The following is a 27,065-nucleotide window of genomic DNA, read 5'->3' on the forward strand; positions in this document are numbered from 1 at the left end:
TAAGGAAAACGCAGTGGGATCTGGATCCAGGGCCGGGGCCCAGGTCGTAGAAATACACTAGGAGGCCTGGTTCATAATAAGTATGTTAATTTCACACACAAAATACGTACAAAAGAATGGTTGTTACTGGAAAAACCAAGCTCGACTACCAGCAATCCACAACCAATAATAGCAGGAACCATGGAGAATTCTGAAGTTAACATATTTATGGACTCAGGAAGTGAGGTGTCACTCATTTCTAGCGCGTTATTTAACACATTACAGATTAAGCATTACTTACCGCTGTTACCAGTAACTGGAGTTTACATAGTTGGTATAACCGGAACGAAAAGTAACGTTGTGAAACATGAAACCTAAGTGAACTGCCACATTGGAAATATCAGATTTTGTCGAACACTTTTAATAGTAGAAAATATTAATAGGGGTGTTTTATTTGGCCTAGATTGGTTATTAGAATTTAACGTCATATTGAATTTTGAGGAAAATCTTCTTTGCTTGGGTAAAGATGACAGTAAATGTAGGATACCATTTATGACCGATAATTACATTGCAAGACAAACAACTGAATGTCAATATTTACGATTAACTGCTACAGCACAACTGTAGCAGAATGATAATGTAAATCACGTATCACATCGAGCTGACATACAAAACAAAGTAAATGAATCTCTAATATTAACCAGTGAACAAAAACTAGATTTATATAAAATTCTAATGGAATATGAAGTAGTATTTTACAATCATTCCAGTAATATCAGCGATTACATATGTAAGTTTAAAATCAAAGAGGACACTCCATTTTTTCTGTAAGTCATATCCAATAAAGTTTGAAAGAAGCAGTTAAGGAGGAAACTGACAAATTGATTGACAACAATATAACAGAACGTAGTTCTAGAGTCATGAATAACCCTTTAGTAGTGGTAAAAAAGGTTACAGGCGGTGTGCGATTAGTGCTAGACACGCGTACACTGAATAAGCATATAGAGACAGAATGAGACAGACCAATTAACATCGATGAATTATTATCCAAATTTGAAAAAGTAAGGTTTTAACACGATGGACCTGACGGCGGGATATTGGCAAATTAGGCTACATCCTGAATCCAAGAAGTATACAGTGTTTCTGTTTGATGGTAAATCATATCATTTCAATGTGTCACTGTTCAGACTATATAACTCAGTATCCGTATTTCTATGTGCTCTGGATGAGGCATTAGGAAAAGATTTATTGAAGGATTTAATAATATATGTGGATGATAACCTCATAATCTCTGCTACCTGGGAAGAACATTGTCTAACCATGAGTAAGACCCTGAAAAAATTTAAAGAAAAAGGTATTACAGTGAAATTGTCTAAATCGCACTTTGCCCGACAAGAGCTTAAGTTTATAGGGCATATTGTAGCGGTGCAGGGATTAGACTGGATCCTGAGCGCATAAAAGCTTTTAAATAATGTTCACCCCCTAGAAACGAAAGACAGTTGAAGGGATTTATAGGAATGGCCAGCTACTATAGATGGTATATAAGAGGTTAAGAACTGAACGACCCAAGAATTTTACATTTATTAAGAAAGGGAATACTGTGGGTATGGGATCAAGAGGCAAATGATGTGTTTGAAAATGTAAAAAGAGCAACGGTAGAATCACCCATATTACATCATCTGAGTATGGGTGAGCCATTTAAAATTTCAACTGATGCATCTGATTATGGTATCGCAGAAGAACTTTTTCAATGATAGTGGGGTCTAGATAATGTAAATCATAGATCCATAGTTTTTGCTAGCTGTAGTGTTAATAAATGTGAACTAAACTACACAGCTACTGAAAAAGAACTATCAGCAATAGTATGGAGTATCCAAAAATTCCAAACACTAGTATGGGGGTCAGAAATCCATGTCTATACAGATCATCAAGCTCTATCCTTTTTAATGAGTAGTCAGTTGTTACATAGTAGATTAATGTGATGGATGTTGTGCCTACAGGAATATGATGTTAGAATACAGTATGTAAAAGGTTCTGAGAATATTGTACTGGATGCTTTGTCTAGGTTACCAGTAGGCATGGAAGAGTTAAAACATACAGAGGAACCCGGCGTAATCTTCGAAATTAGTTTTATGACAGTAGAATATCCGCACACCAGGGTACAAGAGGTGGCCCAAAGAATAACAGAAAACATCCATCATGATCCCTATTTTACAGAAATGTTTGCTGTGTGTTTCAGGAATTCCTTACCTCCTAATCAAGCAGGAAAGTGGAAAATTACAGGGCATAATTTGTTTTGAAGAGACAGTATAACATCGCAACATTGGCGCATTTGCATTCCGAAGTTAATGGAAGAAGAAATTGTGTGGTATATTCATACAGGATATGAAAACTTCGGAATAAAAAAGTGTATAGCTAATATGATTAAGTTCTATTATTTTAAGAAGCTAGGACATAAAGTAGCATCTTTAATTAGAACCTGTGAAATATGTCAGAGGTGAAAGAGAGTACGCACTGGATACGATCTTATAGCAGGGGATTTTTTTGGACCGGTTCCTACAGGAAAGAGAGGAGTGTCATACATTTTGGTCATCATAGAGTGCTGGTCAAAATATGTTAAGTTATATCCTATCAAAAGAGCAAATACACAGGCGGTTATACACTGTTTGCAACAGTACTTTCTGAAGGTGGACCTGGACATCTTACTGTCGACTACGAACTGAATCAGGAAATAGTTTCAAAAAATTTAAGTGAAAATGCACAACAAAGTGTGAGTAAGCATAATGAGAAAACTGTAGAACTGCAGAACAAGATTGATGACCTAGTCCTTGTAAAACAACATCTTCAGAGCTCTGCCCTGAAGAAAGAGACAAGTAAGTTTTTCCAAAAGTATGAAGGACCATGCCGGGTTCAAACGGTAATCCATCCCAAGACATAATTTTTAGTGAATCCTACAACTGGGTCAGAAAAAGGAAAGTACAATGCAAAGAACATAAAGTTGTATATCTCCCAGGGATGTTAACATTCTGTGTTAATGGGCGGAGTGACGACCGTTGGATCCTGAGTTGTTTTCAGTGTTTCTTCTGTAATAATTTTCATGCACCGAATTCCCCCAACTCTTAAACTATACTATCATCCCACACTTAGAGATACTGGTAAAAATCATACCAGCAAGAATTTGTTATTATATCACCCAAATTGCTCATGGTATGTGAATGCGTCATCCTTGGCTGTTAGAGGGTTGTGCCCGCTAGGAATTTTGATTGCGTCTTCCTCGGTTATTCAGGGGTGCCCCTACCTGTCTTCATAACTCATCCCAGCTCGCCCCAACTTATCCTGACTTTACTAGGCGGCGACATGAGGTGGGAATTGGTACGCATATTATCCCTGAAATAAGATAGATTAAATCTGCCTAGCCAGCCAGTCTCCCCTGCAGTTTCAATTGCAATGTCGACAGCAACCGACCCAATCTCCATGTACGGTTGGGTTTTAATTTTGGCTGAATTAATTCTTGTGAGTAATCTCTTCACCAGTTTTCTGTGCAAATTTGTGGGCAGAAGTCTGGGTGAAATCAACATCATCAAATCTGTATATTCTATAAATATGAATCATAATTAAAATGATATCAAAAATGTTTTCTTGAAAGCTGCCAGGTAATTCCTTTTTTTTTTTTTTTTTGAACACCATTCTCACACTGAATGTAAGACAATCGAGTTAAAGTCATTGAAGCATACTTTTCTTAGTAAACTGAATGGAATATTATATTTGTGGAAAACATAATATTGTGTGATTAATTAAATGACTGTGATAATGGAATATATAATTTTATACTTGGGAGAGAATATTTTATACCTTTTATGAGATGTGATGTAGTTATCAATGTTGAAAGGGGGTGGGTAGTGTAGGTAAAAGCATGATTTACACTAACAGATAAATCATGACTAACACAAAAAACACATCACACCTTTCAAACGACCCTCGCAAACAAGTGTTTGTGATTCTTCACCATTTGCTGTTTCCATAGGGTTGCTAAGATTTTCTTCAGGGACCTCAAGAGTGAAGATGGGAATGTCCGTTCTGTAGGAGATGATTTAACACCATACCTCCTCCGGCTTCTCACTGAAGTACCAGCAAGGTAGGGATCCTGGGGAAGGGGGGTGGGAAGGGTTTCAGGTATTTGGGGGTGTCTTCTTTCTCTTCTTCGATCTTAGAAACCACATCTACCTTTTTTCCTTTCTTACTTCTCATTTGAGGACCTATCTATTTTTCCCTCTTTCCATATTCATCTATGTCTATCACTGAAGTCCTTCCTAGTTGCCATGGTTTCCAATAACCTACAACTTATCTTCAGATAAGAAGGCCAAAGAATCAGACTACATGAAAACACTTCCACATACACACAAAGAAATATGAATACACAAACAATGAAGTTACAGATTGAAAGGATGTAAGAACCGCCAAGGGTTGTAGGGGAAAAAAATATGTGTACATCTGGAACGACGCACACATTGTTTTTTAAGTGACGGTTCTACATCGTTCCTTTTTTTCTAGTTTCAACTCATGCACAGAGAGAGATAGGAGCAGGAGAGCTTGTGGAATAATTACAAAACAGTGATAAGCAAGGTTGGAGTTAATCGTGATAATCATTTAAGAAAAGTCAGGGTAGCAAACACAGATGAAGTGATGAGTCATAGAGTAGTGGGACTTGATCATTATGTGTAGTCATAGTATCTACCATGAGTTGAATAATATGTGTAGACATAGTACCTACTAAGATTATAGAAGTTGAGAAGTGGAAGAGGACTCTCGGGTATTAGAGAAGATACTAAGAAGTGAGAATGAAGTGTAAAATAGAGTTAAAATTTTACCAGGAAATATTTAATTATAGTGGACATAAAGATGTATACTAGGGCAATGAACCATGAGGCCTACTCATAAAGGATAAGTGGGAAGTGCACTCTTAGGGTCAACCAACATGTAACGTATAGGTACTGATCCTAGGGGAACAGGACAGTGTCTTGACAAAGTCACAGGTTTAATAGGAATTATTCTGGTAAGTTTGAATTCTACAGGGTGTCCCAGCTATCTTGTCCACCCAAAATATCTCTGGAACAATAACAGCTATTGGAAAACGACTTTCACCGGTATCAATGTAGGGCTGGGGCCCATGAATGTACATATTTGGAAAGATTCTAAAATGAAAGCATATGTGTTTTTTAACACAAACTTATGCTTTTTTTTTTTTTTAAATGGACCTCCTATAGTTTTTCTTCAGCAATCCGTAGCATGACAAAGCACATACACAATGGCGTTGATTGCATCGCAATATTCCCATTACATCCCGAGATATTAAGACGCGAAGTTGATGCTTGAAACACCCGACATGCGCTGTTAGCGCACGTCCTGAGGCTCAGGCGTGAACCCCATGCTGCCCATAATCGCGATGTGATTGACATGCGTAATCACACTTCCATACTTATCAAGAGGTCCGAAACGAATAATACGGTCTGCTTCCATCCTGCATTAACGTCGTACATTCCAGCAGGTATTTATCCCATAGGCTAGGGGTGATGCGGTTCTGTAACATATCTGTGTACCGCAACGTTAGTCACAAAGTTAACTTCGCTTATCGTTAATCCGTTACTAAAAAGGTAATGCCGTTCAACGTTAAAACTTTACTGTAGATCTAGCGCAAGTGACAGTTAATCATTCACTCGTAGTAGTAAAATTCATGTTGATGGTTTTAGTGAAACGACCAAGTGGACTAAAAGTTTTACCGTTGTTTCGGACCTCTTGATAAGTATGGAGGTGTGGTTATACATAATCACATCGCGCATGGGGTTCACGCCTGGGCCTCAGGACGTGCGCTTGCAGCGCAAGTCGGGTGTTTCAAGCGTCAACTTCGCGTCTTAATATCTCAGGATGTAATGGGAATATTGGGATGCAATCAACGCCATTGTGTATGTGCTTTGTCATGCTATGGATTGCTGAAGAAAAAATATAGGAGGTCCATTTCAAAAAAACATAAGTTTGTGTTAAAAACACATATGCTTTCGTTTTAGAATGTTTCCAAATATGTACATTCATGGGCCCCAGCCCTACATTGATATCGGTGAAAGTCGTTTTCCAATAGCTGTTATTGTTCCGGAGATATTTTGGGTGGACAAGATAGCTGGGACACCCTGTATATACCACTAGCTTTATTATGCTTTTGGTAAGTTTACGAGTCTCAAAAGGGAACACTTTTATTTTGCCCAGAGTTCCCCCAGACTACAAACTACTATAAATAATGATACTAGCACGTACTAAGGAAAAAATAGTACAAGGAATCAGAATAAAGAATTAAGTACTCATGTGTCCTGAACACCTGGAATTTACAATTGGATAAAGAGCAGAAAAAAGAAAAAAAAATGGTCCACATGATTTTTAGATATTGAAAGAGCTAACTCCAACACTGATTGAAATATTCACATTTTATAATGAAAAGAAAAAAAAAAAAAAAGAAATAGCTAAATAATATGAAAAAGGGTATTCACGGTTATTAAAAGAACAAGATATACTGTTGAAAGATGAATTGTTATTCTATGTGATATAAATGTACATAATGATGGTACATAAAATATCGTGTATTCGATCTGAGGAGGGAATATGTAGTCCTTCAAGAATTTTTATGTAAATTCTACAACCACTTGGCCTTCCTCCATGTCGAACCCACAATATTTTAAACAGAAGTGTGAGAAAGACGAATCCGACCTACTGTGCATTGCATGTTTGTGTGTGCAGGTCTAAAAACAGTCATGAGCAAAATGTGGACACGGCGGACGAACGGCGGCTGACAAGTACATGCTGTACGATCCATAGAGTTTCTGTGTATGTGTAGAGAAGAGACTGTGCTATTCTTTGCTGGTTTAGTCTGTGCTATTCTTTGCTGGTTTATAACTGTGAGGATTGTTAAGAAGAAATGGAGAAATGAGATTAGACTTTTAAGTAATTCATGTGTTGAACATGCTAGAAGCAAGACATGATCATCTTTTCTGGTGGTTATTAAACCAACCCTGTTGTAAATGTATCCTAATAGAGTCTAATGTTTGACAACTTGGTTGACTTGCATGAGTTCGAATATTTATATGAGAAATGGTGAATTTGTTTTTTGTGGAATTTGAAATATACCATGACTGGACTAAAAGTATTCTTTGAGTACCAAGTTATTTCAAGAGTAGAGAGAGAGTCTGATAAATTCCCTTAACCAGCATTATTCTTCAGAGAAGAAGTTTTTGGAGATCGGCATGGCTGGCTATCCAGAGAAAAAGATTGGCTGTGCCTACCAAGTAAGTCAACCTGTGGGAGAGAGGTGGGAAGTTTGCAAACCAGCTCCACATCGCTTCTTGTCCTCAAAAGCATTAGAACATAATGAATAAATTAAACTACAGCAAGCTTTTCTGAATGCTAAGGGAAAGAGCCATGTTGGCAAATGTAAAGCTAAGCATAGTTACACCAGCAGGCACTGCAGGTGACTTACAGTTGAGACAGGAATGTTGCAAGGGGATGGCTCGATATGCTACAATCAACTTATTCAAATATTTTTAATAAACATTTACAAAAAGCAATGATGATAAATTATGAGGGCTGTGGGAAAGGCTTAAGATCATTAAGGTTAAAGTATATAAAACATGGTAAACTTCTTGATTTATGAAATCATTTAAATTTGAATTGTTGTTCAGAAACAGCTGAGGACTCCTAAAATTTTAAAAGGGAGCACTTGCCTTGCTGCAGTTTGTGAGACAGTTCTAAGTGTAGTCACTGCTCAGATGAATTACGGTTGAGTGCTCAGATCTGGTTTAGATAGTATCCCCTTGCTATGAGTTCTGATAATTCTGTTTAAGTTGATCTGTTATGTTATATATCTAGCTAGACTGGTAGCAAAGGCTGTTTGTGCCACTCACGTTCGTGTCCAGTCCCTCACAAATGACCCAGAAACTGGAATTGAGGACAGCGAAGTAAAATCCGAAATATTTAACTTTGTTTTGAAATGTTCCTTTACAAAGGAAAACCCAGGAGACATGCCCCACTGAAAAGATGAGGAATGCCTATCAAATTTTATAGTGATTTTGCAGCTGAGTTAGCCGCCCTTCTAATATAATCTATCGCAGATCCCTCAAACGAAAAACCATGTCTAGTTCTTGGATAAAAGTGCAGGTCATTCCCATCTACAAGAAGGGTAGTAGAAGTGATTCACAAAAGTATTGTCCAATATCCTTGACATCAATTTGTTGTAGAATCTTAGAACACATTCTGAGCTCAAACATAATGAGGTATATCAAACAGAATGACCTCCATGCAAGCCAACACAGATTTAAAAAACATAGATCATGGGAAACCCAACTCGCACTTTTCTCACATGACATACTGAAAGCTTTGTATCTAGGCAGTTAAGTAGATGCAGCGTTTCTTGATTTCCAAAAAGCATTTGACTTAGAACCACACCTACATTTATTGTCAAAATTATGCTCATATGGGGTATAAAGTGAAATTTGTGATGGCTCTGAGGACTTTTTGATAGGGAGGACACAGCGTATTATCTTAGATGGAGAGTCACCATCAGATATAAAAGTAACATCGGCTGTGCCCCAGGGAAGGGTCTTGAAGCCTTGCCATTCATGTTGTATTTTAATGACCTTGCAAACCATATTAATAGTAACCTCAAACTTTTTGCATATGATGCAGTTATCTATAATGAAGTACTGTCTGAAAGAAACTGGATAAATATTCAGTCAGATCTAGATAAGACCATGGCAGTGCAAAGATTGGCACCTTGCTTTAATTGTTAAAAAAAAAATGTAAAAATGTGCATTTCACAAAACAAAAAAAGTAGTACCCTATGACTATAGTATTAATGTATATGTATATTTATAGTATTAATGTATATGGAGATGGTATCTGTTCTTTTGGACATGTCTGAAAGAGCAGATACCATCGGTGACCATGCAGCTCTCTAGAATGAAATGATAATTAAATCAGTACCTTAAGCTGTCAACTAGAACACCGTATATCAATGCCTGTCGACAGCTTAAGGTATTGGTTTAATTATCATTTCATTCTAGAGAGCTGCATGGTCACTGACGGTATGTGTTCATTCGGACATGTCCGAATGAACAGATACTATCTCCTTACAGTTAAGGCTAACCGCCCATTTACCTTCTTCTTCTGTGTGGATGCACATGCATTGCCCGAACTCTTATGGGACTCAGTGAGATTGTCTGCCGTGAGTAATGAGTGTAGTGGGCAGGGGCACTACGAATGTAGTGTGTGGACATTAAGCTGGGAATGTGGGTCTCACAGGGAGCTTGCAAGAGACAAATCCCTGCAGTAGCATTATCTTCTGTGCCCTCTGGGGCTCAGATGGATAGAGCGTCTGCCATGTAAGCAGAAGATCCCAGGTTCGAGTCCCGGTCCGGGCACATATTTTCAACTGTCCCTGTTGACATATATCAACACCTGTTGACAGCTTAAGCTATTGATTTAATTACCATTTCATAGTATCAATGAGTCACAGATGAAATTGGCCAACTCACACAAATACTTGGGTGTAACATGGTAGAATATCGGGGAAGTAGTTGGTCTACAAAGGCAACTGCTTATGAAATATTCATGTGGCAAGCTCTAGAATATTCCTTAAGCGTGTGAGACCTGTACCAAACAGGACTCATAGGGGATACTAACATATAGAAGGGCAGCATGGATGGTCACAGGTTTGCTTGATCCATGGGATAGTGTTACAGAGATCCTGTAAAAACTGAGCTGGCAGACCCTTTAAGACAGACGTAAACTATTCCGAGAAAGTCTGCTAACAAAGTTTCAAGAACCAATTTTAAATTATGATTCTAGGATTATACTACAACCCATCTATGTATTGTTAACATATGGATCATGAGGATATGTTTAGAATAATTACAGTATGCACAAATGCATTAAAACAATCATTCTTCCCATGCTCCATACGTGATTGGAATGTGAAGAATCCTAACATCTGGTACAGTGGGACATAACCTCTGCCATGCACTGCCCTACGATGTGTGGAGTATAGATGTTGATCTAGAGAGTATTTTTTTTTTTTTTTAATTGTCAAAAATATTGAATATGGCAAGATCACTATGCCAATTACATTTTGAAATTGTATCCCCGACTTCTAATTTTGTTACTCAATAACGGCTGCTGCACAACAGCAAGCCACCTATTCTTGTCACAGCTTACAACCAATGCATCTAGCTACAGGCATGAAAAAGAGAAGTATGGAGACAGCCCTATTCTGTTCAGCACTATCTCATGCATAACACACATACAGATTTTTGTCATCCACATGAGCCCCCTTGCAGTTGTTCCGCACAGACACGGCAGCACTGAGGGGGCTTGTAAACTATAAAATGGAAAACATAAAAATTTATGAAAGTAGAGCTTGGGAACTGAACTGTCTGATTAAAGAATTTGAAACAGAACTTCTCTACAAGTTTGCAAAACATGAACTACCACAAAATTTGTGGTCAGCCAAATATTAATTAAGAACTTGGGTACGTACATTTTGGCTTAGCTGCGTGATATGTACAGAGCCCTCATCAATTAGAACAAAATGAATGAGTGCAGATGATGATGTGAATAATGTCAAGTAGATCTGTGCTTTCCTGTATGTTTCAAACCATGTAATGTGAGAGCTACTTATTTCATGTAAGATCAATCAATAAAAAGACATGAAATTATTTTTTCAAGTGTTCATTAACCATACATACATATACCACCCACTGGTGATGTTTCAACATAGGTCTCCGGGATCTTGGGAAATGCATCCAGTTCTTTCACACCTTTAAGTGTACGTTTCCCCCTGTTACGTAACATGATTTGCTGTCATGGCACTGGAAGCTCCTGAAACAATCGAGGATAAAGATGCATGTAATATTGTATACAGAGGCCAATGCATAATTTTAAACACTTCAGAACTGAAACTTCATAAAATAGAATCTTCTTTAACTTTTCTTCTGGAAAACCAATCCACAAAAAAGGATGAATTTAGTCTTGCTTCTTCACAAGAGTTCACTTATTTTCAATCACTGTTTCAAATTGTTTAGATATAGGATAAAAACATGTCTGATAATTGTAAAATATTTCTGTACTACGTAATGTACTGTACTATCTCACTTGTTCATAGCATATACGTTAGAGTTATACTGTCAGTGCCCCAGATCCAACGGTCATCTTTATACAAAACTGAAATGTAGGTAATCCATGCAGAGAGATATGTATGGCGCTTCTCAGTACTTTAATCACTCAAACTGAAATCACGTCTACTTAACAATTCCTACTCCACAAAAGAATTTCTACGGTATATATGAGAGAAAGAGAGAGACAATCATGAACCATGAAACTTGCAAATATCTAAACTAATATATTGAATTTCTCCATCACCTTTTACCCTTCGATTCTTCCTAATTGCCATAATTTTTCTAATCTTTGATGTACAAATCACATTAAGTCAACCGACTGCAATTATTACAAAAAATCCGGTTTTCACCAACACATACTCTATTTTGTTACTCTTTTATAATGCTACAACAGCTTCATTTTCTTTTATCTCTGAAGGTACTTTAGTAAGTACCATTGCTAGAAACAAAAACCTCTTGTTTAAAAAAACAAATGATTTATTTTTCAATTTACTCCTCTTTTAGCATACATCTGCATATGTATTCTACAAGTCATCATATGGTACACGGTTGAGGGTACCATGTACCATTATAGTGCTTTGCTTTTTTGTTGAATTTGCAAACAGGGCAAGGAAAAACTGCTTGTATATAAGCCTCTATTTGAGCCCTAATTTCTCTCGAGACCCGACACTTGGTTCCAAACCAAAGGACCCCAATCGACTCAGCATATGATACTGCAAATGGTGAGTTCTGCTTGCACCCTACGAGTGGTGCCAGCAGTTGTCACCAGCTCTCCCACCTGCCTGTAGGAACTATGCATGGCCTCAGAACCCAAGCGACAAGAGTCACTGGTGCTGACACAACCAACAATGTGCAGACTACTGCATCCTCAATAGCCACAGGCAGGGCCTCCTCCCTGTTTCAGATGAGCCCCCTGGCAGATAAGCCAAGTGAACATTAGAATTCTTTCCAGCCCTGGACACTAAACGCTGCTTCAGCAGTGAGGTCAGACAGCCAGACTACCCACTGATTCTCTGCCTCAAGTGATGCCACTACTTAACAACCTGCCACTCACACTGCAGTGAGTGCGGGACCCCATGTTGAGTACGATGGAAGGTGCCTCAATAGCAGAGCCTGTGGACAAAATACGCGACACCTGAGGTGTCCCATGCAACATGCCAGTTTCTCTGCTGCCACCACACACAGCCTGCAGACAGCTAATTATGGCCATAAATATCTTCAGCTGTTCATGAACTGTGGTCAGCTCAGCTCCTCCTGCATCCGCGCACACCCTGTCCATCCTACTACTCCTAACTTAAGACTTAAACAATGAAAACAAACGAAGAAGCTAAATATGTGACTTGTTGGTCTCCTGGTGCTTCAACAATGGAGGCTGGCAGCTAACAGAGCTGTGGTCAACAGTCACAGGCCACCGAAAACAAACAAGTGACTACTCTGCAACAAGCTGTGCGAATGTACACGTTACGATCACTAAAACATGATCTTACAGCTTTCAAATATAAAAATACACAATAAATTTGAGAACTAAGCTATGCTAGCACACAATACAAGAATTAATCTATGAACACAAACATAAAAGCTACATAAATGACATGCTAGCCTCCTGGGAACTCTGAGAGTACTCCACAACACCATTCAGGTACAGAAATCTGCAGCTAAGACTGTCACACAATGAACAGAGCCTCTGATTGAGACTCCTCACCTAGCTCAAAACAAGAGAATCTCAATCAATCAATTTGCCCACGTTTAAAGAGAGCTATCATCTGATACACAGTGTGGAAATGCAGTCAAGCTGTTCTGCATTTTCTTGCAACCACCCAGTGATAATACTTTCCTGTAGACAACAGAATCATCAGTGAACTACGTGAGAGAGTTGGTTGACCCTATCTGATAAACTGTTGATGTATATTGTGGGCATTAGTAGTTTTATTGTGCTTCCTTAATGCATATCTGATGTTATTTTCATTTTTATTTAATATTTACCCTCTAATACATCACACAGTAGCGTGTTTTATTACTAAAAAATCCCAGCTGATCACATACATCTGTGAATAATTCACAAGATTATATCTTAGTTATCAGTTTAGAATCTAGTATATCTTTCAAAAATGTAGGAAAATGGAATCTACCTGTTTACCTGCACCTAGTACTTGCAAGACATTGCATGTAGGAAATAAATAAAGAATTCTACTGGTGTTCATATTTTACCCATTCCAGGAAATGCAGATTTTCTTACAGCTGGGTATGAAATGCTATGAATTCTCCTGATACGTGAATTCTGGAGGTCTCCAAGGGAGTATGTTGCTTTTACTAATCATTAACTAACACACTGTCATAGTGCCCATTTAAAATGGAATTGAAAGAACAAGGTGATATAATCTACTAACTTAGAACATCTCTAAAAGTAAACTGACCCACTTACTCAACTGTGAGGAAGACTTCCTCCATCTTGATAAGAGATTCCTTCTGTTGATCAATTTTTCCAGCAACAGCTTCTCACTCACGATTCTTAAAGGCCCCACAGATAACTGCTAAATAACTGAGCCACTTGTGTGTGCATGGGGAGGGGGGAGGGCGGCGGGGGGGCAACAGTTTTGAAAACAAGAGAGACTAATTTGATTTAATTTTAACCTCACTTTGTACAGTCATGAGCTGTGATCAGGCAGAAATAAACAGCACGCTACAGCTTTTGTGCAGTACCTAGGAATTGGTCTGACTTGTAAGCTCTGTCAGCCTAATATGCAAATGGTGCACTACTTGCAGGCTCCATTAAGTTTTCAAAGGTGGAGTAACAAAGTCAATGTTCACTAACCAATCAAGGAACTTTAATAGGCAAGTGCTACAGGTAATGCCACAATACTTGACTGTGAAGGTATGGGTCAACTGAACCTACCAATATTGGATGTCAGCTTTGTAACATAATGTAATGATGATGAAGTGAATGACATGTAGCCTCCTTTGAGCACACAGCTGTAGGCCTGACTGGTGAGCACAGTAATACCACTCTTATTCTTATCACCACTGTGGTTGTTCTACCAATAGATAACATGCATTCTATACTCCAGATGGATGCCAAAGTTTTGAATGATATCTTTTGCTGACATACCATTTTTACTGTCAAAAGTTTTAACTACACGATTTCAGATCTGAATCTACCCATAGCCCACAGAAAAAAATGAGCTTTCTCTCTACTGATGAGACAAGTTAATGTTTCAGGATGGTGTTGCAGTTGGAGGCACTTCTGAGCTGTCCCATGTAAACACTGTCATCTACTAATTAAACTTCAGCACCAGACTGTGTGTTCATTGTGGTCTCATTGCTTTACAACAGTTTCTTAGTTTCAAGCAGTTGTTTTTCCTGTGCAGCTAACAACAGTTGTGTATTAGAAGATATTTATGTGGTGGAACTTGTTTCACAGCCCCAAAGTCCTAGCTTCATGATGGGGCTTACGTTACACATAGTTCAAATGAAGAAACGAACAAGTGGAATGAATATATCAGTGGCCTTCAGTCATCTTATGCAACTAGTTTGGCAAAAGGTTAACATAAAAGGTTCTAAGTTGTGGCAGACAATATAGCAAATGCCAAAGTTTTCATTACTTTATATGCTTTTTTAACTATGGTATAAGTGATTTTCCTCAACACTTTCAGCTTTTGTATTATATGGGTCAGTTCAATTCCACAATGGGTTACCCCAACTAATGTGTTCACATGTGAATGTGCTAGATTAATTTCCTTTTATGCAATGCAGCTTAATTGCAAGTGTATTCAGTAGTAGTACAACGAAGTACTTATACTTAAAATGCTAATCACAGAGTTTGCTTGCAGTTATCTAAATCTGAGGCAACTATTCACTAACATATTTTGCTAAAGTAAAGTGGTCATACTAAAAAGTAATGCATACACCATAGAGTTCTTTAGCATGCACTGACACTCCTTGTAATGTTATCCTCTTAGATGACCACAATATTTTTGCACTCTTATAGCAATTCTTTGGGTAGCACAAATGCATTGATAGTTTGGCCACTTGTTTGATTTCATGCAGTTGTTATTATTACAAAGGCGTAATACAAAGACCACTCGCAGCCATTAACATAGGGCAGCCTACAAAGCCTCTAGTGAACATATGAGTGTTACATATTAGTACATAAATTTTATCCCTGACAATTATGAAAATGTTTCCAGAATGAGGAGACGAGATACTGGCAGAAGTAAAGCTGTGAGTACCGGGCGTGAGTCGTGCTTCGGTAGCTCAGATGGTAGAGCACTTGCCCGCGAAAGGCAAAGGTCCCAAGTTCGAGTCTCGGTCGGGCGCACAGTTTTAATCTGCCAGGAAGTTTCTTATGAAAATGTGATTTCGACAGTCCGTGTACTTTCTGACGAGAAATGTCCTGAATAATCTATCTAATAGTTCGATGTCAGTATTTCCTGGATGGACACTACAGGTGTTTTAGATATTATAATGTCTAGAATTTAAACCGTGTCATTTTGACAGGTGTGTACTGAAATGACAAGTCTGGTTGTACATAATATTACCCTGGTATGGTAGGTATCACGGAACTTGCGCGTTAGCGGTTACCTCTGCTAACTCATTAACCTTGATTTAGTACACATTTCAATTCTTAGGAGCATGGTTTTTTGTGTTTGTGCGAAAAAAGATGGTGAATGAGAGACGCAGCAACATTGACACAAATTATACGTAACAGCACATGAATTATTACTTTTCCTATCTTACGTTTCACATATACATCTGTCTCAGTGTTGTTAGCCGTCAATTCTACGATGCAATATAACTGAGCACTAACTCGTTTGCAAAAATATACCACGTCACTGATGTCAGTTATCAAGCCGGCAAATAATTAAACGTGGTAAACAGTTCATCGAGGTTTTGCAGAACTTACAGGGTGCCTACCTAGTGTCAATTTCAAAGTTACAATAAATAACGCCTCTCACAAGAAAGTAAACAATTTACAACTAACGGTTTACAATTGCCGCGGTATCAACAGCAACATGCCAGGTGCCATATCTTTCCCCAACTATGATTTATAACAAACAGCCACTTACACTTATATTCTCACAGAAAGCTTCTCTAATTCATTTTATATTTTCATCTCCAATGTTTATCAATGTCATTTATTGACATAACCTCAAAACATTATCACTTTAGCATTTCTGCAATGGATGTCAAGTGTCAACGTGCGTGAAAGGATATAAAACAAATGCTATCGGAGATTCCACGTTCTAGTGCTGTAATTCTCTCAATGAGAATCTGCTTCAAGTGTCGCATTTAAAATTATGACAAAGTTATGTCCATTCAACTCAGTCTCTCTCCGTTCCTTCACTGAAATTGTTTGCGCGACATAGAAATACTGGATTCAGTATTATTGTTTTCGTTGTTACGTTGGTGGTACTGTACTAGTGTCAGATTAGCAGCAGCGTGCAAGAGTGTAGGTGTATGTTTGTTTTCAGGTGATATTGAGGTGTTGGATAGGGGAAAGAGCGCGGCCGGCTGTTCACAAAAAAAAGAAAAAGATTAAACAAGAATGGATAAAGAACGGTAAAACATGGTTTAAAATGCAGTACAGTCATATAGCTGCATTTATGTTAATCCACTTGTCTGAACTAACATGTAAAGTACGAAAGGAAGTGTATTTTCACTTCGAGCATTAGAAAAGAAGTTGCACAATTCATATACGCAATTGACTAATACTTTCATAACATATTTAAAAAGAGAAACCCTCCTTTTCATGCAACCGGAATGTCAGTCTCGTTTGCCCTGTACCTTTACATTTTGGATACCGATGATTTATGTTGGATCGTAATTAAGTGAATTTGATCGAACAGTGTCAAAGTGGGTAGCGTCATAATACCCTAATCTCTTGTCTCATCATCGGATAGCAATTCACTAGTTTTTATTTTCCCCCACCGTAAATGCTCGTCCCTTCTTATAATTTTGTCGCTTGCATTATTCAGTTGTTGTAGTCTACGCAACATTCATTTGCTTTTTTTCAAATGAGCCTGTAACTATACAGTATTAGTAACTGGAACCATTTGGGACTGACTTCAGTTTCTCCTCTCGTGAAGTAACTTGTCAGGTTTTTACATCTTTATCTGCACAAATAATATCCTAGAAACCTTAAATGACTACCGCAAAACTGTAATTTTTCAAATGGCAAAAGCACATTAATCAAAAAGCCCAAACCCACCCAAGCCACACACTGTCCATATCAAAGCACGAATCTGGCCCACAAGTAAGAAAATCTTGTTTTCTGAATGAATGAATAGCGCTTGCTGGTATTGATATACAGGGTGCTAGAGGTTTATGTACAGATATTGTGATCATTGGTACTGTAATATATGCAGCCCTGCCTAACACTCTTCTACATTTGCATCTTCACACAAACATGTCACATAATTTACTACGTGATGTTTTCTGCATGGTTGTAAGTGTACCACTGAATGTACTACTACTGTCAGTACAGACCATCCGTTTTGTGTCCGCACTTCAACACCTGACCTCCTGCGCTGGAAAAAATTAGCATTACTGGCTTACTCTGGCCCCATGTACTTGGATGTGCTAACCAACCTAAAAAGTACTACATATTCATAATAGCTATTAATCTGAAATTGAAGTAAATGCTGATATAATGATGTTCAGTACACTGGCCTCAGCACTAATAAAAATATCTGCTCTTATACCCGTAACACCCTGCATAAATTAATGGTCTTAAACAAAATGAAACGACTTGTGGAAATTTCTTTGGTGTCCAGCTGGATAATAATCTGAAATGGCTTAGGCACAGTGATAGACTTCCCAGGAACTCTGCTAAGTATATTTTGCACTGGACAGCCTTCCTCATGTTGTTCAGTTGACCCTGAGGGTGCTAGCTTATTTTACATACAGACACATTATTTTCTCCTCTGGAACTATTTTCTGTGATGATGCAGTTAAATTAAATAAAATTAAAAAGTAAAAATTAATAGAACATTGTGCAAAGCGGATAACATAAGTTGCAGAAATCTCTTTAAAACTCTTACTTTTACTGTACAGAACATTAAGATGTAAATGGTATTTTATTTCTGTTTATTTCTTTATCCATCCTTAGATCATAAATACTGTATGGGTGTTATTCAAATGTACACAAAATTTTATGTGAATTCATAACAAGGAAATACAGAAGTATATGCTTAAAATAATACTCACAAGATGATACAAACTGATTTGTACACAGTAATACAAACTTATGTACGTTACTGCTTCTGTTGCTATAAATTTACGGGCTGTTCTTCGTAAGCATAGACCCTTTACCCACAACAGTGATTCAGTAAATGATTACATTGGACAACACCTGTCCATTAACACAATGAAAATGCTAAGGGGACAAAAGATAGTATTTCAATTATGGCTTAATATAAATGTACTGGCAAAATGTTATTGGCCAACATAGTTTGCTTCAAACTTATTTCTGTCTTCTAAGTTTCTATGTAGACACGCAATCAATTGTAAAGTTAACGTTGATGTCACACATTTGCCTTTTTGTCAAATTGCCTGTTAGCATATGTCTCGGATTCTTCGGCTGACACATGTTTGATGATTTTTCTGTTTTTCACCAGCTGTGGAAGGTGAAGTTTTGACAATGCCACCACTCATGCTTGTGAAACAACAGAAAAAGTGCCAAACAAACATCGGTCAGAGAACCTGAGACAGAGCCCATGGGCAATTTGTCAACAAAAGGCCACAAAAGCCTTAACAATTCTGCCTCTGTGATTTCTTTTTTTTCACTATGTTGGTGTACTGTAGCATTTTGAGTGTTGTGGCTATGAAAATCTGAATTGATCTGCAAATCTTTATGAATATGAGTTTGCAGTCTGTCTGTAAACGCATGCATGTTGTTTGGAGAGCCCTCATCTGTAATGAAAACATTATTTTAGGCAGCAAGTGGCGGTACCCCAAAGAGATTTTTCCCTGTTTTGCAAGAGACTGTAAATAACCAAAGTATGGCTTCCTAGCACATTATAAGATACAAACATCTGAGAGAATTATTAGAGCAAAACTGGCTGAATTGATTTTCTGTGCACGTTTTCTGCATAGCAGTTTTGTAGCTGTTACTCAGTTCAAGGCTTTGTCATCCAAAAAAAATTTTGGCTTATTCATTTTTTTCCAAATTGCATGTAATTTATTTGTTGATATTTAATGTCAACCTGTGTGCATTGAATGAAGAGTTTCAGATACTTGAGGACCTGATAATCTGTGAATAGCGCGACACAAGCAGCACTATCTGAGATGCGTAATTATTAGTATTATTTTTTTTCCCTATCTGGTACTAAACCGATTTCATTGTTAGAGTATGCTAACATCAATTCTGCAATTGTTCATTTTCATAGGTATAATTCAAACCACATTTTGCAAGACCAAGCACTTCCAATTTTACAAAAATGATGCCATAATTAATAGTTTCAGATGTATGGGAGGGATCTAATTTAATTCTTACTGCACTGTTTTTTCCCTCAATTTCTAATTTTGTTCAGTGAAGCACTTTACTGCTGTTTCTGTGCTTTTACATGCCTTATGGTCATTTAGATATCTGTTGACTCAGTGTTTGATCAGTTTTTATAACATTTTGAAAAATACTGTAAGGAGTGATAGTGGTCAATAGTTTCTACACTGTACTTATGACGATTTTCAATCTTTTGGGAAAATCTCTTTCACTAAATGATAAGTTGACAGTGTATGCCAGCTTCTTATTCCAGTATCTATTTGCCGGCCGGAGTGGCCGAGCGGTTAAAGGCGCTACAGTCTGGAACCGCACGACCGCTACGGTCGCAGGTTCGAATCCTGCCTCGGGCATGGATGTGTGTGATGTCCTTAGGTTAGTTAGGTTTAAGTAGTTCTAAGTTCTAGGGGACTTATGACCACAGCAGTTGAGTCCCATAGTGCTCAGAGCCATTTGAACCAGTATCTATTTTTATTAAATTTGTTTAATTTTTATTATTATTTGGCTTTAAAGGATGATCTAATTGTCTAGAAACAAATGTGTTGCCATTCACAATACAGTTATTCACATTGTAAATAAGAAGTACAGTCATATCTTTAGTTGCCTAATAGTCATTATAAATTACACTGTCATGGCATATACTCAAGGGCTGTTCATATGGAGGAGGATTTTGATAGAAAATGGTTGTGGACCATCATTGTTTAGCAGTTTATTTACATTTTGAGGATGAGAATAATGTAATATTCCAAAAATAGAATTGAAGGCCAGTGCTTAACTTCAGAAAGTGAAAGTACATACCATGTATTAGCTTTTAAAACTACTGGTTTCTTTTTCGGGAATGAGGGCAAGGTAGGGTAGAATGGCTAAAAAGGAAGAGATGGGACATAGCTCTCAGGATGAGAGGGCCCACATGATGTGAGGACAGCCTCTCTTAAAGTTAATACTTGCTCATTTCCCTCAATCCCACAGTGGGTTCAAATCCATATAAGAGAAATGTGTTGAAGTAATCAATCATGCATACATATGGCAAAAGAAGAAATGTTAAATAATGTTCATAAAAGTATCATTGACTGGTTGTCTGTGACTGGTCTCATTGTCAATTTTAAAAAGACGCAAAATGTGTCATTCTGCACCTATAGAGGTACTACAGTTAGTGTAATGCATGGTGAGGAAATGACAAAAAATTTTGGGGAGCGACAGATTGGTAAGTTGAGATATTTTTGTTCCATAATGTCATATGGGATAATGTTTTGGGGTAAGTCATATTTAAGAAAGAAAGTAAAACTGTAGATGAGTGATTGGCCATTGCAATTTACTCGAGAAAGAATGTATAGTGACAGTTGTAACCCTGTGCCAGACTGCACCTCAAACCAGAACAATTAGGATATCTGAGCACACCTCCAGGCCTGACTCAAACTTTTTTTGCCACTGGTGCTTCCATCAGTGGTTTTTGAGTGCTACTAATGCAGTTTTGTTCACCAATATCTGGGTATAGCACCACAGGGAGAATTGAGTCAGCTGAGGAACATGACTTACCCTGCCACAGTGCACTGGAATGAAAGTAATGGATTGATCAGGGTGAAGTTAATGAAGATGCAAGCTGGTCCTCCAGCAACACTTTTCCCCCAGCAGTGCTGTTCCCACATATCTGCAGATTGAAGCGGCCAATGAAAATTTGTAGCAAGGCCAGGACTGGGACCTCTGTCTCCAGCTAACTAGGCAGATACACTAATCACTATGCTACCACATCACAGTGGCTTTACACAACTGCATAGACTACCCTATCATGCCTAGATAAGGGTTCAAATCCCAGCCTTGGTACGAATTTTCATTAGTCACTTCAGTCTGTATATTTTAGGTCTGTTAGAAAAATATCCGACGCTTTCATTTTTTACCTTGGTGTGCATGCGTGAATTTTTTGCCGCCTTTTGATAGCATCAGTTGCTTGGCAAGCAACAGTTGAGTGAGGTAGTTGTAGTGCTCACGTTGGTTTTTCATTGCAAGGGATGCTGGAAAGACTGAAGCAGTGTTACATCATCAAATTTTGCTAGAAACTGGGTGCCAGAATTGGGAAATTCAGACAGCTTTTGGTAATGATGCAGGCACTGTGCAGATAAAAGAGTGGTACAACCAGTTTAAAGATGGCTGCGCAGCAGTGGAGAGTGAGCCACACTCCAGTCGGCCAACAGCATGCTGAAATGACCAGGTCAATGGCAAAATGAACAGTGTGGTGATTCAGGACCATCATGTGGCTATCAGAGCAACTGTGGAAGAGGGGGCCACCAGCATTTTTTTGGCACATTCCATTATGACTGTAGTTTTGGCATGAAGAGTGTGTTGGTGAAATTCGCGCTGAAACCGCCGATGACGGAGCAAAAGCAACTTCAGGTTGAAGTTTGCAGGACATTCTGGACTCCACAGACAGTGGCCTTGACTTTGTAAACACCATAATCACAGATGACAAGTCCCATGTGAATGAGTATGACCTGGAAACCAAACCCCAGTTGTCACAGTGGAAGCATTCCTTGTCACCAAGGCCGAAGAAGGTCCGCCAAGTGTGCAGCAATGTCAAAGTGATGCAACTGCTTACTCTGACTCGCGCAGTGTGATAAACCACGAGTATGTACCACAGGATCAATAAGTCACCAAAGAATGCTACCAGGATGTCCTCTGTCACGTATGTGATGCTGTGTGACACAGGAGACCTGACTTGCCGTCAACAGGAAATTGGCATCTTCGTCGCGAGAAAGCTCCAGCACATTCTTCACACTTGATTCAGACTTATTTGGTGAAAAACCAGATTCCTGTGATTCAACAGGCTCCTTAATCTCCTGATATGGTCCTCTGCGACTTCAGGCTGTTCCCCAAACTCAAGAGGCTGTTGAAATGAATGTGATATCAGATAAGAGAGGACATTATGGCTGCAATGACAGCTGAGCTAAACTCCATTCTGAAAGGGGTGTTTTTGGCCTGCTTCCAGCTATGGCTGTACCAATGGCAGAAGTGTGTGGAGCCCAATGCTCCAGGTAATCCAGTTCTTTTTCCCCAGCCAAAGGTCAGATAGTTTTCTAACAGATCTGGTATAAGTCATAGGTGTTTGAGACATAAAAAGGTCTCTGGAACCACATAGTTTCATTTGATGAAAGCATGTATGCCTGGGTTTCAGGCAGGATCTCCCATTTCATGTGAGTCTGAGGTGCTGTTCCAATACAGTTGGATAGCCTCAGCAGTGCTGCTCAAGTTTAGGGGGAATACCAGGTGGACTGAGAAGTGAATGGGAATTTGATCTGAGGAGACAGGTGTGCTAGGGTAGTCCGTGCAGCTGTGCAAAGTCACTGTGCAAGGTTGTTGTAGCAGTTAGCATATCTGACTAGTGAGCAGGAGACCTGAGTTTGAAATGTGACCTTGGTACAAATTTTCTTCATCATTTCAGTCTGCGTATATACATCATAGACGTTTGAGACTTGAGAAAGTCTCTGGAACCATATTGTTTCATTGGTTCTCACGTACCTCCTAGGAGAACGTCTGGTAGTGGTGGTCAGAAAAACATAGGTGAAAATAGCAGTGAAAATGATAGTTTGAGGGTCGATTGTATAAACATCACTGAGGATTGAATTTGACATTAAAACAGAAATTTAATTGTGTTCAGGGCTCAGAGCTATTGTACAGTGCTAAACTTGAATCCACCAGAGAAGTTTCAGATTTGATCTTAGGTAGCACGTAACATGATTGGCAACACAGCTAAAATTGGCTATTGACGTGATTGTTGCGCTTCAACTGCAGATATTTATCATACATCGTAGATACCCAGTATTTATTATCGAAGGTGTAATGCTATAACCATGAGAGCAAGTAAACAGAAAAAGAAGCAATCATAAGACTTCTTTCAATACAAGAAAGATTTGCTGCTGGAAATAGTACTGGGTCAGTATAAAGATATAACTGAGTGGGGGGGTGGAGCAGTCATATAAAGTCACTGTGACCAACGAGATAAAGGCAGGGAGAGAATCTGCTGTAACTTTAATTCTCTCATGAGGCCAATATCTTATGTACAGTTCTGCAAGGTGTTACTACATCTGCTTTAAATAGATCACTGACCACTATTTGAAAAGTTCCTGTGGTGTATTACATTACAACACATTACGTTTCATTTTTTATTGTCCCTTTTCATCGTTTGTTTTACAAGGTATACAATATGATATTGGACAAGTCATTGTGATTTACAGTACATGTTTTTAAATCATACAAGAATATTTACATTGATGTAGGCATAATATTATCACAACTGAAGGTTCAGCTTCCATACATTATATTTAACCCAAGTAATTCAATGTTCTTTTTTTGTTAGTATTTGGCAATAGTTTTTTAAGTTTCAAGATATTCATCTATACTATAATAACATTTTTTTCAATAAATATTTATGGACAGCAGTTTTAAATTTTGAAGTGTCTTTCATTGTTTTAATGTTTGTAGGTAGCTTATTGTATAGTCTGTTTCCTGTTTGCAATGGTCCATTCTGTTTTAGTGTTGTGTGTGCATGTTGAACATGTATGTGCTGCATTCTCCTTGTGTTATATAGGTGGATACTCTGGTTAGCTGACACAAGATTGCCACTATTTTCTAATATTTTCCTTACAAATATGATTACTAGTAAAATGTACAGACATGGTAGTGGAAGGATATGTAGTTTCTTGAATGAGGGCTTGCATGAGCTTCTTGATGCAGCATTTTCTGTGGCTCTTACAATTCTCTTTTGGCATATAAAATAACTTTTGCTAGCAGATGCGTTTCCCCAAAGATTATGCTGTATCGCAATAAGGATTCTGTCTGGGCGAAGTATACATCTTTTAGTGTTTCTTTTGATGTGCAGTCAGAAAGAATTTTGATAGTATAGCAAATGGTATTTAATTTTTTTTAATGTATTTTGTATGTGGATCTTCTTGCATCCATATCCCAAGAAGTTTTTTAGAGCTTATATTTTCGAGGGTTCCAGTAAATAACTCTGGTGCTAGTGGACATTTATTTTGCACTGTGTGTATATGCATTGTAACTGTTTTTTCTGTTTATTACTAAGTTGTTTCCAGAAAACCAGTCTGTAATGGGGTGGTACTTTTTTCAATCTCATGTAGTAATTCTTCTTTGGTCCTTCCTTTTATTATCTCATTTGTGTCATCCGCAAATTTTATATAATTATGGCATGGGCTAGTCGGTTCCAAGTCATTTACAAAGAGTAGAAACAGAACTGGTCCTAGAATAGAGCCTTGTGGTACACCATACTTGATGCTTTGGTTTTTGAGCAGTAGCACTTTATTTTGTTCCCTTCTTGGATAATAAGCTCAACCAATTCCTCTCTGTTTTGGAGATATGATTTTATCCATTTATAGGCCGGGCCCCTAATACCTACAGATTCAAGTTTCTGAAGCAAGATGTTGTGATTCCTTCCCCCATGAACCATGGACCTTGCCGTTGGTGGGGAGGCTTGCGTGCCTCAATGATACAAATAGCCGTACCGTAGGTGCAACTACAACGGAGGAGTATCTTTTGAGAGGCCAGACAAATGTGTGGTTTCTGAAGAGGGGCAGCAGCCTTTTCAGTAGTTGCAGGGGCAACAGTCTGGATGATTGACTGATCTGGCCTTGTAACCTTAACCAAAACGGCCTTGCTGTTGTGGTACTGCGAACGGCTGAAAGCAAGGGGAAACTACAGCCGTAATTTTTCCCGAGGGCATGCAGCTTTACTGTATGACTAAATGATGATGGCATCCTCTTGGGTAAAATATTCCGGAGGTAAAATAGTCCCCCATTCGGATCTTCGGGCGGGGACTACTCAAGAGGACGTCGTTATCAGGAAAAAAAAAACTGGCATTCTATGGATCGGAGCGTGGAATGTCAGATCCCCTAATCGGGCAGGTAGGTTAGAAAATTTAAAAACGGAAATGGATATGTTAAAGTTAGATATAGTGGGAATTAGTGAAGTTCGGTGGCAGGAGGAACAAGACTTCTGGTCAAGTGAATACAGGGTTATAAATACAAAATCAAATAGGGGTAATGCAGGAGTAGGTTTAATAATGAATAAAAAAATAGGAGTGCGGGTAAGCTACTACAAACAGCATAGTGAACGTATTATAGTGACCAAGATAGACATGAAGCCCATGCCTACTACAGTAGTACAAGTTTATATGCCAACTAGCTCTGCGGATGATGAAGAAATTGAAGTAATGTGTGATGAGATAAAAGAAATTATTCAGGTAGGGAAGGGAGACGAAAATTTAATAGTCATGGGTGTCTGGAATTCGGTAGTAGGAAAAGGGAGAGAAGGAAACATAGTAGGTGAATATGGATTAAGGGTAAGAAATGAAAGAGGAAGCCGTCTGGTAGAATTTTGCACAGAGCACAACTTAATCATAGCTAACACTTGGTTTAGGAATCATGATAGAAGGTTGTACACATGTAAGAACCCTGGAGATACTAAAAGGTATCAGATAGATTATATAATGGTAAGACAGAGATTTAGGAACCAGGTTTTAAATTGTAGAACATTTCCAGGGGCAGATGTGGACTCTGACCACAATCTATTGGTTATGAACTGTAGATTAAAACTAAAGAAACTGCAAAAAGGTGGGAATTTAAGGAGATGGGACCTGGATAAACTGACTAAACCAGAGGTTGTACAGAGTTTCAGGGAGAGCATAAGGGAACAATTGACAGGAATGGGGCAAAGAAATACACTAGAAGACAAATGGGTAGCTCGGAGGGATGAAGTAGTGAAGGCAGCAGAGGATCAAGTAGGTAAAAAGACGAGGGCTAGTAGAAATCCTTGGGTAACAGAAGAAATATTGAATTTAATTGATGAAAGCAGAAAATATAAAAATGCAGTAAATGAAGCAGGCAAAAAGGAATACAAATGTCTGAAAAATGAGATCGACAGGAAGTGCAAAATGGTTAAGCAGGCATGGCTAGAGGACAAATGTAGGGATGTAGAGGCTTATCTCACTAGGGATAAGATAGATACAGCCTACAGAAAAATTAAAGAGACCTTTGTAGAAAAGAGAACCACTTGTATGAATATCAAGAGCTCAGATGGAAACCCAGTTCTAAGCAAAGAGGGGAAAGCAGAAAGGTGGAAGGAGTATATAGAGGGTCTATACAAGGGCGATGTACGTGAGGACAATATTATGGAAATGGAAGAAGATGAAGATGAAATGGGAGATATGATGCTATGTGAAGAGTTTGACAGAGCACTGAAAGACCTAAGTCGAAACAAGGCCCCGGGAGTAGATAACATTCCATTAGAACTACTGACTGCCTTGGGAGAGCCAGTCCTGACAAAACTCTACCATCTGGTGAGCAAGGTGTATGAGACAGGCGAAATGCCCTCAGACT

General features: G+C 38.4%; 2 protein-coding genes across 5 annotated transcripts in view; one reads left to right on the forward strand and one right to left on the reverse strand.

Moving 5' to 3' along the window:
- The window catches only part of LOC126162914 (endoplasmic reticulum-Golgi intermediate compartment protein 2), a 93,973-nt gene extending 77,523 nt beyond the window's left edge, over nt 1-16,450 (reverse strand). The window contains exons 1-2 of one of the 4 annotated variants that reach the window (XM_049919726.1): nt 16,253-16,450; nt 10,761-10,893 (exon numbers count right to left, since the gene is read on the reverse strand). In XM_049919726.1, coding sequence (XP_049775683.1) covers nt 10,761-10,866 — 106 coding nt within the window. In that variant the 5' untranslated portion in view covers nt 10,867-10,893; nt 16,253-16,450. Of the gene's footprint in view, nt 1-10,760; nt 10,894-13,611; nt 13,631-15,724; nt 15,744-15,923; nt 16,065-16,252 lie in introns of those variants that run through there. The other 3 variants (XM_049919727.1, XM_049919728.1, XM_049919729.1) reach the window with 3 other exon arrangements.
- Nucleotides 16,451-16,605: 155 nt separating this feature from the next.
- Nucleotides 16,606-27,065, forward strand: part of LOC126160029 (protein FAN-like) — a 174,942-nt gene continuing 164,482 nt past the window's right edge. Inside the window, exon 1 of the mRNA XM_049916839.1 lies at nt 16,606-16,745. Within this exon, the coding sequence (XP_049772796.1) occupies nt 16,732-16,745 (14 nt within the window). The 5' untranslated portion in view covers nt 16,606-16,731. The remainder of the gene's footprint in view (nt 16,746-27,065) is intronic.

This window comes from Schistocerca cancellata, chromosome 2, assembly GCF_023864275.1.
Source record: "Schistocerca cancellata isolate TAMUIC-IGC-003103 chromosome 2, iqSchCanc2.1, whole genome shotgun sequence".
NCBI lineage: Eukaryota > Metazoa > Arthropoda > Insecta > Orthoptera > Acrididae > Schistocerca > Schistocerca cancellata.